General features: G+C 43.9%; 1 protein-coding gene across 3 annotated transcripts in view; it reads right to left on the bottom strand.

Moving 5' to 3' along the window:
• The window catches only part of TIAM2 (TIAM Rac1 associated GEF 2), a 315407-nt gene that overhangs the window by 271335 nt on the left and 27754 nt on the right, over window positions 1-16318 (bottom strand). For all 3 annotated transcript variants that reach the window (XM_069234637.1, XM_069234638.1, XM_069234639.1), the window contains exons 2-3: window positions 13822-13933; window positions 1075-2286 (exon numbers count right to left, since the gene is read on the bottom strand). In XM_069234637.1, coding sequence (XP_069090738.1) covers window positions 1075-2280 — 1206 coding nt within the window. In that variant the 5' untranslated portion in view covers window positions 2281-2286; window positions 13822-13933. The remainder of the gene's footprint in view (window positions 1-1074; window positions 2287-13821; window positions 13934-16318) is intronic.

The following is a 16318-nucleotide window of genomic DNA, read 5'->3' as shown; positions in this document are numbered from 1 at the left end:
TTTTGTGGTTTATAGAAGACCCAAGGTTGCCTTTGCCTAATTTCCAGTTCTAATATACATGTGCTTTTATGTGGAAAGGTAAAAGAGAGTAATTTTACTTTTACAAGAATCAGCAGTAGGGTTGTAAGGGCCGCTTGTATCTCTTTGCTTTCATTCAAGTCCAAGGCGACTTGTCAGAATGTGTGTGGGGCATTGTTTGTCTGGGGGGAGAAATTGCTTCAGCGTTGTGCATAACGCTTGGCACTGGCAGAGACTGATCTGCTCCCAAGCTGTTGCTCCCACACGGCTGCAATGCAGGGATTCACTCTTACGGGAAATGTGTTCCGACACTGTGGTCAAACCATCAGCACAGCTGTGCTGCTTATTCCCCACACACTGCAACCTACGCTCACATAACACAACATCACACCACCAGTGACCACAAACTGAACACAGACAGACCATCCGAAACAGGACTATTGATAAACTCCAGTGAGTTAACAGCAAAGGAATCATATTTTGGCTTTTCTACGGTATACTCAGTTGGTGCAGCTGTGGGCTGAGTAGTAGGGCATTTATTTCCAGTGGTGGGCAAGGGTGCCTATCAAGGACCCTAACAGATCACCACACACCTTAAACCAACGTACTCTCTGCACACTCTTGCAGAATGTGACGCCATGTGTAGCTGTGCATGGGCACCCAGGTGCGCAAGTGTATTCCAACTATCCATAAATCCATACTCTAAAACAAACTGCACTGCACTGACACGGCACCAGTAAAAACTCCACACTAAATCCAAGAACAAAATAAAAAGCATTAATACATTAATATTCCCAATCCTGCATTCTGTTCGGAAAAATCCCTCCTTTCAAGATATGCATGCATCTCCACTCTTCATTCAAATCTGAAAAAATGCCACCATAAGGTTCACATGTCCCTTTACGTGAAGACAGATTCTTCACTTTGCAAGAGTGACAGGTTTCTCCAAATAACTAGATCATCACACAAGAAGCCGATCCATCAGTAACCAACACCTTTTGCAGCAAGACATTCCAATGCAGTCCTGTACATTGCCACAAGAGGCACACAACCTACCTGTATTTTTCTTTTCTTCCTGGAGAGGCTTCCTGTCCAGTCACTGATGCGCCGCATCCGGCTTTTCAATGATTCTTTTTTGGAGGAGTCCTCAGTTAACGGCTTCGACTTCCTGCAAGGGAGCGTGTACGAAGAGTACTGTGGAGGTCCTGTATGCTCTACTCGGGAGGGTACATCAATATCTGAGGCAAATGAAACACGGTTGCCCAAGCCAGTGTGTCCACCTAGGTAGTCACCAGAAAGTCTGCTCCCAGAAGGCAGACCACTTTCCAAGGAGCTGTCCTTGTAGAGTTCACGGAGGGATGTTAAAGATGACCTCTGGTTGAAGACTTGCTTATCATCGTTTGGCAATAGACAGCCATGGATGCTCGTGTTTGGGGTGCTTTGAGTCAAGAATGAGCCGTCTATCTCACTGACCTCCTGAGCATTGCCCCACGGACAGTCATACCAGGAAGAGTCTGAACTCAAGGAACTGCCTTTGCTGGACCGGGGTCCCGAGTCACAGGCTGGCAGGCCATGGCTCGCAGTGTAATCCACACTTGAGTTCCTCCTAACATCTTGCAGGTTGGGAGTTCTCGAATCCAAAGCAGGAGAATACCTCAGAAGCTGCACCGGACCATGGCAATCCTCTTCAGGACCTTTGCCTTGGTTACTATTATGGAATTCGACCCTTAAACAACCGTCCAGCTTTCCAAGAGTTTTGATGAGTACCTTTGGACTTTTCCTGTCCTCTGGATCGAGGCTTGACATTACACCATCATGAACCCTGTACCCATTCACCATATGGCCATTGCATTCCTTGGGGTCCACTTGATTCTTAGGTGTTTCAATGCCGACATAATGGTAGCCATTTTCAGTAAAGTATGTGTTGTTGTTTCCCTGACAGCAGTTCCCAGACATAGCGGCCCTGTGCCTGGTCGGATTATTGCTCTTAGGGGTCCTCACCACAATGTCACTGTGCCTTGACCCGTATGGTGGGTTGCTCTTAAACTGTGAGAGGCAGCTTCTGGCCAGGGATCGTGACTTGTAGTTAGGCCCTCCCACGCCTGCACCATGGCCCCACCCATGGGAAGAGCAGGATGTCTCATCTTTTGCATGGATACTTCGTATTTTCAGAGAACACGGCTTCTGCTTTACACCGGAGGCAGAGCTCCCGCCCTGCAGCTTGGATTCTTGAAGACTGTACTGGCTTTCTGAGTTCCCCATTTTACTCTAAATAAAGAATGTTGACATCATTACTTAGTGTAGTAATATGAACATAACAAACATAGCATGTGCAATGTCTTAACAGGAAACAGATGCATTTGTATGGTCAAAAAACAGTTTCATTTAAGAGAAATTTGCGTCAAGTTTGAGAAACCTCTTCAAAAGCAACATATATATCTATAGATAGATAGATAGATAGATAGATAGATAGATAGATATGTATATAGATAGATATATATGTATATATATTAGTGCATTGAGGAGGTAAAAGAAGAACAGGTTGGAACACTGCTGCCACTGTTATGAATAAAACTCCCGGATTTCCAGTGAAAAGGCACGAACAGCATGTCTGTGCTTGTGAAATACAACTGCTGCATTACAAGTAATAGGAACGCATTTAAGAGTGGATGAATATTTCTTATTCATTCCATTATTATTATAGTAATAACTAGCATTAATACTTCTCATTTTGCACAATCATTCTGTGAAACGTCTGGGACCATTTCGGCTTTGGTTTACAACAGAATGTCCAAGATTGCAAAGGGTCTCAGTGATCAGCAATAAATATTATTATTAATAATTAATGAATATTAATAACCAATGTTGGCCAATAAACTATGCTGTTTCCATGATGTCCATTTCACTCTGTATAAAATACATTCTGCAGATTTAAGTTGTCACTGTGTTCCAGCAAATGGATCAGATCCGATCTTTCTATTTCTTTCGGACAACCAAACTTTCCACAGAGTAAAAACAAGTGTTTTTTGTGCATGTTACATTGAAGTAAAGGTGTAAGAGCCCCACACCTTTAAAAAAATGTGATGCCTATAGAACAGTGGTTCCCAATCTTTTGACTTCTGTGCACCCCCACTTTATCATTACTGGAACCCGGAGATCCCCACTCAATCATTATTCGAATCCGGGGACCCCCCACTTAGTCATTACTGAAAGCTTGGGACCTAATCTGTTAATGTTATTTAATTTACTAAGCAGTCGTGGATCCCCTGAGGAGGCTTTGCAGACCCCCACAGGTCCCAGGACCACAGGTTGGGAACCACTGCTATAGAACTTAAAATCAATAACAAAAATTTAAACTTTAAGAAGCAAAGTGTAAAATGTAGGGAAAGTGAAATGATAAGAAGTCAGTGTACCCTAACTCACCTCTTGTTAGTGCTATGTGTTTTATTAAACTTTACAAATGATACCTGTTGTTCGTTTGTGATTCGTTTTATGATGATTTGTGGTTGCTCTCCTGCTAACATTTTTATACATCTACTTAGTTTAGTCATTTTCTTTTCTTAAGTGGTGTGTGGTATGATGTGGACCGTAGGGCTGTGAAGTGTTATCTGTTAATGGACTTTATTTGTATTAGAAATGCTTTCGCCTGAAGGATTTAGAGTTAGGCTACAAGAAAATAAAAAAACAAGCAAAAAGGAGAAAATAGTGAATGGAAAAAAAATAGAGGAAGACTTGTAACAATAGAAACAAATACAGAAGAGGGAACTAAAGACAAAGAATGGACAAGAGAGCAGAATAAAAAAAGAGAACGTGGCCACACATTAAACGAGCATTTGAAATGCAACGGGTCTCGTATTACCTCGAGTTAGAGCTATTAGCGTTGTAAACTCCTAACAGGACTTTTCTTGCCACATTAAATGAAGAAAAAAAAACGAGCATAATCGCTCTGTGTAAAACACAGCGTGATCGCGCTGCGAAATAAAGAGAACAAGTAGTCCAGAAACCATACGGAAAACATGGAGCCTCGTATGTTTCCAGTAGTTTACCAGTGCTCTTGAGGAGGGCTAAACACCAGAAAAGGCATGACGTATGCATGCCTTTCATTAATGAAAACAAGCGGATTTTAAAAGGCACGCCCACAAACCAACGAAAGTGAATGACGTAACATGGGTGTGGTTAAAATCCCCCTAAAGAGAGATTAGAAGAGGGATGGAGAGCTTTGCGCTCGCCCCTAAATAGGTTAGCAGCAAGAGTGATCTTGAGCTCATGGAGGAAGCACAAAATAGTTCTATGATTATTATTTAATCTGAGGCCTTAAAAACGCCTATCAGCTATAATAGAAATGGAGTGCAGCTACCTGCACTTAAAGTAGGAAGTTATTCAATTTTTAAAGCACAATATGCTGAAAGTGCATAATACAATAGACAGGCATATGAGTTGGTAGAGCTGTATGGAGAATTTGTCCATTCTGTTGGCTGTCGAGTAGATCTGCAATTAATATAAAATATCCTTGTTTGGGATGTTTATCATCTTACATTTTCGGGCATTAGGTTCCATTGCACAGCTGATGCTATTGTTTCAAATAGTCCACTTGAACTCTCTGCCATTATGAGTTGTGCTCATCCCTTCATAAGGTCGAGGGCTCTCACAGACACGGTCTGCCCCGCAATGACTACATCCTTCTCTGCAAGGATGTAGGCAACTCTTTCAATGTGGTCTTCTGGGTTGAGGGATCTCAGATATTTCTGCAATATGATGTGGGTGTCCCCTCCACAGACAATCACTTTTTCTTTTCATAATGAGCTATCTTACTATTTTGTCAACTTTTGCCCTAATTTTTTTTTTTAAATTGCATTACCTTTCACTGGTAGGGAGTTTAACATGGCCTCAGAGGCAGGTCTACTTTCACCGTAATTGAGGAAGATTCTCAATGTGGCTAGGGATGAACATCTCCAGCCATGAAAATCTGATCACTCAGAAGGATGTGAGGATATAAGCAAAAACTGAGCACTTGTTTCCTGTTGAATCTGTTAGAACATCCTTGTTCAGAAATTGCAGGGTGGTAAAAGCAAATGTAACAGATGTCCTCACAAGGTCTGTCAGGCAATACCTTTTTCGAGTTGTTTGAGAAAGGCATATTGTAGCATTAGGGATCCCTAAGCTGCACAAATGTGAAGGTGATAATCTGTTTCACCTGCCCATCTTAGCTTTGAAATCACTATTATCTAAAGTTTTCTCCTTGCTGTCCAGTGTGTCTATGCATTTTTTAACCGTGGTTTGTTTGAATCAGAGTAATTATTGGTGTGCTATGTAAATGCTGATGATTCACATCACTGTGCCATTCATCACCTGCATTTTGACCATCGAAACTCTAACCAAACCAGTTCCAATATGTCTAAGCTGTTTCATGAGGGTGGTTTAAAGCTTGATTTGAGGTCACTACAGTCTCCTGATTTGGCTTTGTTTATTGTTAGTAATAATGATGTGGAAGCAAATCTATGCTGAAGAAGGACACCGGGAGGACCATACCTCCAGATCTTCCTTCCTGGTTGTTGCCCCTGCTATGCTCAATGAGACCATGAGCAGGCCCTGGTATTGTATGTGACAATTCACATATGTTCTATTGACTCAAACTCTCTGACTGTTGGTAACTGTGGCTGTCAATAAAACTGAGCTGTTGTCACATTCCTTGTTGATCTAAACTGTTTATAGAATGTCCTGCCACACAATTTCTCTGTTAGTTTTCATGCATGCATTTCTAATTATTGACTATCGCTCCAGTCTAAAAGAGCCTTATTCCCACTGTCTGGGTGCTACTGTGCAAAAGCAGAAGTTCTCCACACCGCTTTTTTGTATATTTACGGCTATTTCATTGGCACATGTCGGTGGGTTTCGAGTGCTAAGACTCTGCACTTAGAGCTTCCAATCCTCTATCTCTGGTGAAATTACACCTCCCAGTATCTGTCCTCTGTTTGCAAACAAAACCAAACAATCCTCACTTCCAAGGTTTTTATAGCAGGGGGTGGAAAAAAGCTGTATGATTGCGTGAGATGTCCTTTCTCTGGCGATATCAGTCTTTCTTCCATTCAGTAACTTGAGCTCATAATTTTTAAGCCAACTGTCCCTTACTAAACACAGAGGACAGCCAAGTGCAAATCTTCATTTAAAGTTTCTTTGTTTTCATTTGTTTGCAGCTTTTGGTATGCTTATAGTTGTTATGTTCCTCATGATTGTCTATTGAGTTAAGTACTGAGTACTTAACTCAGGAGTCACAATTCAATAGAGACTTTCGAAACTGGGTTGTGTTGTCTTTTATTGCCCAATATCAGAATGTGTTTACATCTTCTTTGCCTATAGGATGGAAATTGTGGTTGGTTCAAAGGTGTGTTATTTATTGTAGGATTTGCCTTGCTGGTGTCAAAGCTTCACTTAGGCATGGTCTCCTCATTAAGTGCGCTGTGCTTGATTTTCAGATAATGACACTTCACTGGCCCATTTGATCTGCTGTTTTGGTACCAGGGTAAGGTCAGGAGAGTAATGCATTCAAAGATGATGAATGTGGTCTCCTCTCCAGAATATGAACCAAGTTGTCCTGGGGTCATGGATTCTGGGTAGCTTAACGTGACCAGAGGAAAAGGAAAGTCCTCCTCCAATATGTGCTAGACACAGGGGATGGGAATGATTACAGTTCTGCTCCTCTGGTTTTCGAATTCATACATTTTTAGTGTGTTTAATACCCTTTTTACTGTACCAACCTTTCCTACCTTTTTAATATTAAAACTTTTAGTGTACAAGGCATTTCTACCTTTTAATATTACAACTATGGCCGTATCTGTTTAGTCCAGGGGTGCACCTTTTCTTGGAGACGTTCAAGAGGAAGAGATGCTCAACTGAAAAGGATTTCCAATCTCGAGCTATCATGAAGCAAGCAGTGGCATCAGGGTATATTGCTTTAACTTGCTGGACAGATTTCATTGTGGCATTTGTGAGGACTAACTCATTTTCACTTGTGCAAAATAGGAGACCATTCTGAACCATATATATATATATATATAGTGTTCCCAAGCTCTTCTTGTAGTGTCATATTCAGTTCCTGAATTGAAAGTGAACGACTGGGATCTGTGATGATGTTGGGTCTTTCTGTGTTAAGCGCAAATCCTTGATGCAACAGATCACTGCAAGTCACAACATCTAATTCATAGAGTTTCCAAGTTTAGGGTGCTTTTGAGTCCTTTCCCTCATTTGTCCTAATACTAGCTCCAGAGCTGACACTGCAGGATCTCATTTCACTCTCCACCATATTTTACTACCACTGGTTGATTCTATTTATCCTGAGGAATATTTTAAAGACATCAGGTTTTCTGTAGCCCAAAGTCATTTCATAGCTATCAATGACAGCACATGAAGTTTCTTTATTTAGCATCTTTAATGAATTCATGAGGGTTCCATTTAAGACTTGGTAGTTATTTCTCCCGCTTTATTTGTCCTCCATTAGGTTTTGCCCAAGATTCCAACTTAATAAGGGAGAGCTTTTTCTTCTATTTCCTGTGTGATTTAAGGGAAAATGTGAGGTGGCGGAGGAGATGCGGCACTTGCAATGGTTGGAGTCTGTTGCGATTCTAAATCCCATCCTTGGTGAGGAAGGCCTCTACTCTCTCCTGCAGGATTTTAGATTGATTACTTCCTGTCACTCCTTCAAATGCGCAAAGCCAGGGAGAAAAAGTCCAGTTGTGTGTTCTGTCAGGGACACCACTAAAAATGTCAATGGTAATGCCATATGTGATGCCATCAGTGATGTGAATGATGATGTAATTTATGATGTCATCTGTGATGCCGTGAGCAGAGCTCTGGAAGATGGCTCACTATACCTGGGGAAGTTCAGTGGAATTTCTATTTTTTGTGATGGCTCAATTATTTTTTATTTTTAGTTATTTTACTAAGCTGTTGAAGCATGCTTTCTGAGAGTGGGAAAGGAGACTTATACAGCTGCTCATTAGGGACTTACTCACCACTACTTGTTCTGGACTGGATGAAAGGCTGGGGGGCAGGGATAACAAAAGACAATTTTTATTGTGAAGGTCGGTGTTAGTTTTCTAAGTGTGAGATGACATTCCACATTTGCTGTGCCATAGACTATGCAGTCCGGTCCTTTATTGGAGATGCTCGCTTTACTTGAAAAGTAGTAGGTTCTGCTTTATGGAGTGGGAACAGCCTCCCCAGGAGTAGCCTTTTATCTTATTGGAGCTTTAGGGTTCTGTTTTGTTTTTCAGTGCTGACACAAAACATCTGAATATAACATCTGCAGAGAAAACAACTCACTGAGCTAGAGATACCCTAAAGCTGAAAGTGAATGGAACACTGGAAATAGCCTGTGGCATGGAGGGTGATGGGAAGTGATGAAAGGAAAGTCTCTTAAGGCAAAGACAATTCACCAGTAAGTTCCTAGGTCTGCCTGTTCCATGAAAGAAGGGGAGGCCATTCAAGCACTCTGGTATATGCAGGGGCAGTCTCCAGGGGTTTTCTAGCCTTTTACAAGTGGGAATGTTCAGGAGCTGACTTGCTAAGAAACATTAAGTGAAATCTATAAAGCCAAGTCTTAAAAATGAGAAATGTTCAATGACAAGTCAATACAGAGGAGGAGTGAGAAGTGTTGCTGCAGCCAAGTGTGACGTAATCCCTCCATGCTCAGTCAGGGCTGTCTCAATCTATTCTAGCAAACTAGGGTAGGTTTAGTTTGTGGGACACTTTTTGGTTTGTGACACTCCATTCCTTCTGCAAAACACTCCAAAAATACAAGCTGATGGTGCCCAAAAGCATGGACGCCATAGGCAGCCAACCATGAGGCGTATATATTGAAAAGACCCATATGTGCAAGTGGCTTATTGACTACTCTCACATTAACTACTACTTCAGGTAACAGGTGTGGTGTGTTCACATCATTTCTTTATGTCACCTAGCCCAAATATAAAGAACTTCAACATTATAACCATGCCACCTTCATTGAGTAACGCTAAACTATTCTCTCATTTACTCTGATGACCCTCTTTTATGATCCAAATATACTGAGGCCCAGATTACGTTGTGCAGTAAGTGCTATATATTGCAGGGGAACATACATTTTTCCAGTGTAAGTGGTAGTAAAGTGGGTGCAAATGCTGAAAAAATAAGGGGCAGATGTACAAACCATCGTGTGGTACAAATTATATCTCTTTGTTTATAGCAAATAAAGAATCACAAATGTGCAAGTACCACAAGACAGACATTAAACTTTAAAAAATTATAAACGCCTACAATTTAGAAATTGATGTTAGAGATTAGCAATGGTTTGACAACGGCAAATGTCTGTTGTCACCATTCAATACTATCTCATCACTATCAGGACAGTTGTAAACAAAACAGTGAGATCTTTAAATGCACACAGCCCAGGAGTGGGACTGAGAGACCAACGTCGCCTATAAGAACTGAGTAAAAAGCATGAGTACAGCTGCTGGCGAATCAGAGCAAGACCGACCAAAGACATGAAAAGTCAGATTTGTGCTGTCAATATAAATACATGGAAAATATTTAAAAATTAGAATTGTTGTAGTATTTTTGTCAGAACCCATTCGGGGAAGGGGGGATAGGGCAAGCAGAAGCTACTTGGCCCCATTTGTGGGGATGGGGCCATTGGTATTGCATGTCCCTGGGTCCGCACTACTATGGCTATGCATCCAGGGCCAAGTACAACTCCTTCAACAGTTGACTCTCAGAGGTAGAGATGGCTACCAGTAGCAGGCTTCTTATGGAGGGTTTGTGTGAGGGTACAACACGCTCTACACTAAAAAAACACCTAACTGTATCAACTGACTGCCCATCCCAGTGCTTGTCTTTAATAAAAAGAAAATACTTTAACACACTTAAAGTGCAATTCTACAGATTACAATATACAGTTACTCTAATTCGCTGGCACAGTGTCACTCTTCCTAAGGCAAGGGTAACCGCAATGCTCACCTTCCACCCTAGCACTACAGAATGGGGCTTCTGGTGCAGGTCACAGATACAGGTTCAGTGCTCCCAAGGGACAGTTGTGCACTCGGTCTCTAAGGCCTTTTTTGTTTCACCAACGTGAGGCCTTGCAGCAGGCTTCAGCATTCAGTGTGTGCCCTCCCTCTGTTCGGGGAAGACACATTAGCCAGATCTATGCTGGTCCAGGCGCCCGTTTCCATCCCAGAAGCAGATGAGGGGATCAGGGGGAGGGGGGCTTATACGGTGGAGTCAGGAGGCGGTCACAGACAGAGTCGCAGGCTGTCTTCTTTCACCCTCTTTCAAGCACTTGGGTACGGATGGCGAGTCTGTAGCTCAGCTAGCAGGGCATGGGGTCGAGCGGCGATTCGGTCTGATTTCGTTCTTGATGCCGACTGTCGGCAGCTGTAGTGCTTTACAGATTCTGCGAAGTCGTCATGGTCCAATCGAGCACACTCTGGGTCATCGCCGCGGGCAGCAGCATTCAGGGCCGAGATGAAGTTCTCTACTCAGGCACACTTCGGGCAAGCACTGCAGAGTAAGTGCTTCAAAGTCTCTTCGACCACACCTTGGGCAAGTGCCACAGGCTCAGTAACAGACGGTTTTAGCTGCACAGTCCACATGGGCAAACTCTGGACACGTACCTCGGGCTGCACACTTCAGAGTCCGTTCAGGCAAGTACCACGGACAAAGCAACAGTCTGTTCAGGTGCATTTCAAGCAAGTGCCACAGACTGTCAGAAAGCAGGTTTTGACAGCACCAGCTGGAGGAATACCCTTCAGTGAAGTGCTGTGGATCTTTCACTTCAGTGGGAGTGCCAGGCCTCGATCCAGGAGCACACTGGTTGATCTTTAGGGAGCATATAGTGGATGGAACCTCAGTTTAGGGATCAGCTACTCTTTGTCCACAGAGGTAAGCAACTACTCTTCCTCCTGGTTTGGCTCACTCCATCTTCTGGGAAGAGTAATTGCAGGTGCGTAACGACATGGAGACTGCTGCTCCTTCAGATCAGACTCCAGGAGTAATCCCTTCACCTCTGGGATACTAGGTGCTGGGCAGATACCAATCCTGGTTGAAAAGCAGCCATCTGGGTACTCTGTGGAGCACCCCCACCGTGGTCAGATAGAAACTGCAACTGAAACAACAAGTGGGACAACAACTCCCACTTTAATACAAGTACAACAAACTGGGGATATCTATTCTCTGTTTGCACTTTCTAAACCGTTTTGGGCATATTCTTATTTCTTATGTTATTCTCAGGCTAAAGTCTAGACTCAGTTTTCCTGTAGAGTGATGCTCCTCACGGCAGGGCTGTCTCCAGGTTCACGTCAGCGCTCACACTCAAAACAGAGGCACAAAGAGGTGTGAGCTTTCTACAACCGGCTATCAACACAGCCACACGTACAGTGGTCAGGACGAGGCTGGTTCCAGCGAAAGGACCTTTCACACTCTCAAGGACAAACGGCACTACTCGGGAAGACTAATCAGCACCCCCTGCACCAAAAGTACCTAATTGAATCAAAACTGCCTCCACTTCTCCCACTTCAGTTTCTGGGTCTCCTCGCTCTAGACTCAGGAATATCAGCAATACACCTCCACTATCTGGAAAAATAAACTCACCTCCATCTTGTTCACACAAACAGGCTTGGAGCTTCTAAAATGAGGCCCGCAAGCCTCCTTCTCTCTGGTCCACTCACGCCTCCCATGTATGTGTTGCACAGACCCTATTGATACACACAAGCATAATGCACTGGAATGTTGGCGCTAGAATTCGGGTTTGCCTGTTGCAGTAGACTTTTACAGCCAGTAGGCTCTCCCTTCATTGACACAAGTAAAAAAACAGCCTGGTTATGACTACTGATTAACAAAAACACATAATGCTGCCAGCACTGCTCTAATTGCTACCTCATGACAGGGACAGAAATCCACAATTGGAAAGGAGAGTGCAATTGGTGCACCCATGAAAGTCGAGGACCTTATTCCTGTCAAGGAATGGGCTTAAGCCTTCGCACAAATGTTAGATTACCATGAAGTAGGGGCCAAAAATCCCTAAAACAGGACACCAGAAACCCGCCAGTTGGGCATTCAGGATAGGGGACAAGGCTGTACACCATGCAGGGGACATATTCCTCCCACCTACTGTCATTTCTGTTTCGAGGCTATTGCAAAAAAAATTACCACTTGAGAGACTATGATAGTTTACACATTATGTGTATTTACTTTGTCTTAACCGAAAAGACTTATATGAAGGGTTAATTGTGATTAATACAATACTGTGAAAGGGAAAAAACGTCCTTCACTCTCTTCCATAATGAACTTGAGAGAATCTGTGTCAATAAGCAACGACACCAGAAACTGCTTCTATGGTTTAATGCAGAGATTTTAGTGCAAATAACCAGTACACAAACATACATTATACAGTGCGACGGGTGTGCCCTCAATTAGTCTTTTTTCATCCATAGGTGTGGTCTGGAGTCTGATTCTCTATGGGGGCAGCTAATTCCTAGTGGGGCTAGGCCCAGGGATTTTTGTTTACCTTGGTGAGGTGTTTGCTGTTGCTGTTATTCCTTCCATCATCATCTTTCTTCAGATCAGGTAGCTTTAGCTGCCATGGTCTAAGTTCAAGCCATGCACATCGTACCGTTGTCTGGTTAGAACCTCTGCATCTCAGATCTGGTAAATAGTTTCGCAAACCACACCAGTACTCTGTGTGATACCATCGGTACGAGTCTTCGGAACTGCCTGACAGACATGCAGAGCAAGGACCAAGATGCTGTATATGTCAAGAATTACTGCATGCAAAAACGTTGTATTAAGCAGCTGTAGAAGTTTGTGGTCCTGCCATCCGGCCACTAGATAGGAGTGATAATCACAAACTGAGAAGGGAAAGGATCCAGGGCGTAAGAGTATATAAATTAAATTGGGATAACAATGCTCAACTAATGTGAACGTGATATGACTTGAGAATTCCAATAAGTTTGGCTTTTTGTGTTGTGAAACGACAATATCACCACGAGGATGACTTAAAGATGGGCAACAAAAAGCTGGCCCATTTAAAGCATCCTAATGGTGGTGGGTCTGAAACAGCTCATATTGGTGGGCAAAATCTGGCAAGGAGAAGGGAAAGGCAGAATACACATGCAAAGAGGAACAATTCAAACGTTCCATTATTTGGGAGGTGGGTGGTTGGGGAGCGCAAGTGGTCCTGAGTGCAGCACTTCTAGAGACAGGTGTGGGCTGGACGGAATCCCCCCAGTGTTGTCTCCATCCTTCTCTTACCTTCCAAGAATGTCTATAGCTTCTGCCCTTTAACAAGCAAAAACACTCTGCTGCGGAAGGACGTAGGTGGGTGCACCCCGAGTCAGGTCAGAGGGGCATGAATGAGGCAGTATTGAGGGGTGCTCCCACCCGCACTCTCAAACCTGCTCATTAATCTTGTGCACCACATGGGCAACGAAGGTGGCAGCACAGGAGGTACCAAGGCAGTGGCAGGAAGGCACAGGATGCGAGGATGTTGGAGCAGTTTGGGTTAAGGCGGTGCAGGGGCTGGGGCTGGGGGGCACGTGAGCAAGGAGGCAGCCGGTTACACCAATAGTGGGGCAGAATGAGGCACAAGCAAGGGGCGCGAGTGAGGAGATACTCAGGTGGCACCAGAGGTGCACTCTTCCAAGTGCAAAGCAATATTTCTAAGCCTTACTTTTATGTATTGCAAATGCAGTTTTAGCGCTCACAATTCACTTCGCATGTGAATGATCTGCCACCTCATACATGTAACACATGTGGTAAAAATGGGAGCTGTACCTCTAGAGTCAGTGTCGAACATGGGTGCGTTGAGGGGTCCCTTCGTTGTGCACGATATCACGGATTAGCCCGGACTCCTTCCAGGGGCAGGATGGGAATCCATGAGAACTTTCTAGGAACGGAAAGAAAAAACACAGATTGTATCAGTGGCATGGACAGAACATAGCATTCACATGCGGTATTCGGGCAGAGCCCAGCTGGCCACACGCAGGCAGACGGGCGTCCCTATCGCAGCCCCTTCTTGAGCAAACAGCTGGCAGGACAGCATGCACCCTTCAGCGGGGATGCCCACCCGCGCCCATCAACCCTGGCGATTCCGCGAGTCAACCTCTACCACGGCTATTATTCATTCAAGCTGACTGGTCGCCTCAAGTGCAAACATAGTATGAAAATGACCTGTTCTGGTGCACACTCCCTTTTGGAGATATTGTTTTTCTGAGAACCCAAGCAGCGAAACAACAACAAGGAAAGAAGGCAGCTGCTGAACGGAGCAGATCACAGGAAATACTGGATTAAATAGCTGCAGCTGTGACTGGAAAGGCAAGTCAGCCAGGAGGAGGCGCCGAGTTCACAAGTGCACAGGATCTGCAATCTTACACTCAATACTGAAAACGAATACTCGGCTTTACACACAGCATTTACTCAAAAATAAGCAACACCCTACTGCAGTTGCACTATTGATAGGAACATCTTGTGAGAGCAGACAATGTTGCCCGATATTTAAGAGACAGTCCCACTCCACTGGAAGGTGTGGTCACCACTGAAACTCGTGGCCAGGTTATTGGTTACAAGACAAACGAGCAGGTTCCCATTCTTGACACCGGGATGAAGACGGTTCCTGTCTCCTCAGACTCTGTTCTGAGTTACAACAGGGGCATAATACAGGCCCCTGCAGTCCCGTTGGTGCAGGGGAACCCTTCACGAGGCCCCCATTCCACCTAAGGCCAATGGATATCTGTGAGATATTGGGACTCAGGGACCCCATAACACATTCTGCCAGGCGGCCATTATTTGTGTGTTACGCACTGTCACACATTGGCTAGGTTGTCACTCTGCAGTTACACAGTCCAGCACTCTGCCCCAATGGCAGCGTCTGATGGGAAGGTCAGGAAATGGCCATTCAAGGGACATCAAAGGCTGAAAAGCACCGGACTGTAAGAAGAAGGGAAGCTGTGTATAGCATGTAGTCTGGATTCGAGAAGAAAACAAGCATTTGCAAAGCAATGTGTCTTGCGTTTGTCCGAGTTAAAGTTATTAGCGTTGTAAATTCCTAACTGGGCTTTTCTTGCCACATAAATTGAAAACAAAAAGTAAAGCAGTTGACATAAGAAAGCCGATTCAAAGCACCACGGCTGCCACGAGTGCGAAGGAGAGACACAAAAGGAAAAAGAAGTTTGCTCGCAGTCAAATGTGTCGGCAAACGTGTAATTATCCATGTAACAGGGTCGATGGTCAAGCCGGTAACAAATCGACCCTAAGGAGGGGCAACGTAAAGCATTTATCAAAGATAACAAAGGATTTCTGAAAGGCAAGCCCATGAACGAGTGATAGCGATGGGTGGGCATGGGTAAAGGACCACAGATAGATTACAACAGCCCAAAGATATTGTGTGCTCGATCTAAAACAGTTTCAGAAAAGAAACCTGAAAGATGTGGGAAGCTTTCCTACGGCCCAACAGCATTTGCCTGTTTAGAAGGGACTGTTGGCATGATTAAACCTTCAAAATTCATAGGCTCAGGGCTTTATATAGAGTTTACCACTAACCAGAAATCCTCTGATTTCTGCATAATGAGATTTTTTCTTTTTCGGGTATTGCTTTGAGATAATCCCCAAAGTACGTTCAATATCAGGCATTGGCAGCCACATCTTTGGACTGATTCACCTGCCCGCTCAGCCATTTTCATGGTTTCCAGCAATATAAGGCCTGAGCTTTTTTTGTCCCAGGCCTCGTATTCAGATGCAGGCTCTGCAGCACCCACAATAAAACTCAGTAAATCGTACCAAAGAGCGAGTTGCTCCTATGCAATCTCCTCTCATTTAGGTAACTTTGAAAGACACTCTTTCATCCACAACACGCTATCAGAAGCCGCCTTTCAGTTTTTCTTCTTTTTTTCACTTTGAACTCTTGCAGGTGACACCCACATCATTCTGACCTCTGCCTCTGTTTAACACTCTTCTCAGGCTCCATGATCAGCAAGTCTCTCTGATGTAGTCTCAGATAATGGTTGACTTGCTCCACCTTTCAATAACTCAAATTCCTTTCTGTTTTTTTACTTCTTTAGCATTGTTCTTTTAACCCTCGGGTATCCGCTCCATACCTACCCTCCCCATCTACTCTCGCTGTGACTTGCCTTTTCAGTCTATTCATCACTCAGCTGTTGCACCTTTTTTGTTCTTCGTGCACATCTCTTATTTCCCCCATGCTCAGCTTATCTGCCCTCGTTACCGGTTCCATATCATTTACGTTTCCCTGTTGTGTAATATTTAAGTATTTACA

The sequence above is a fragment of the Pleurodeles waltl genome, chromosome 5, assembly GCF_031143425.1.
Source record: "Pleurodeles waltl isolate 20211129_DDA chromosome 5, aPleWal1.hap1.20221129, whole genome shotgun sequence".
NCBI lineage: Eukaryota > Metazoa > Chordata > Amphibia > Caudata > Salamandridae > Pleurodeles > Pleurodeles waltl.
Note: the sequence above shows the minus strand (reverse complement) of the source record. Positions and strands in the feature narration are given on the sequence as shown.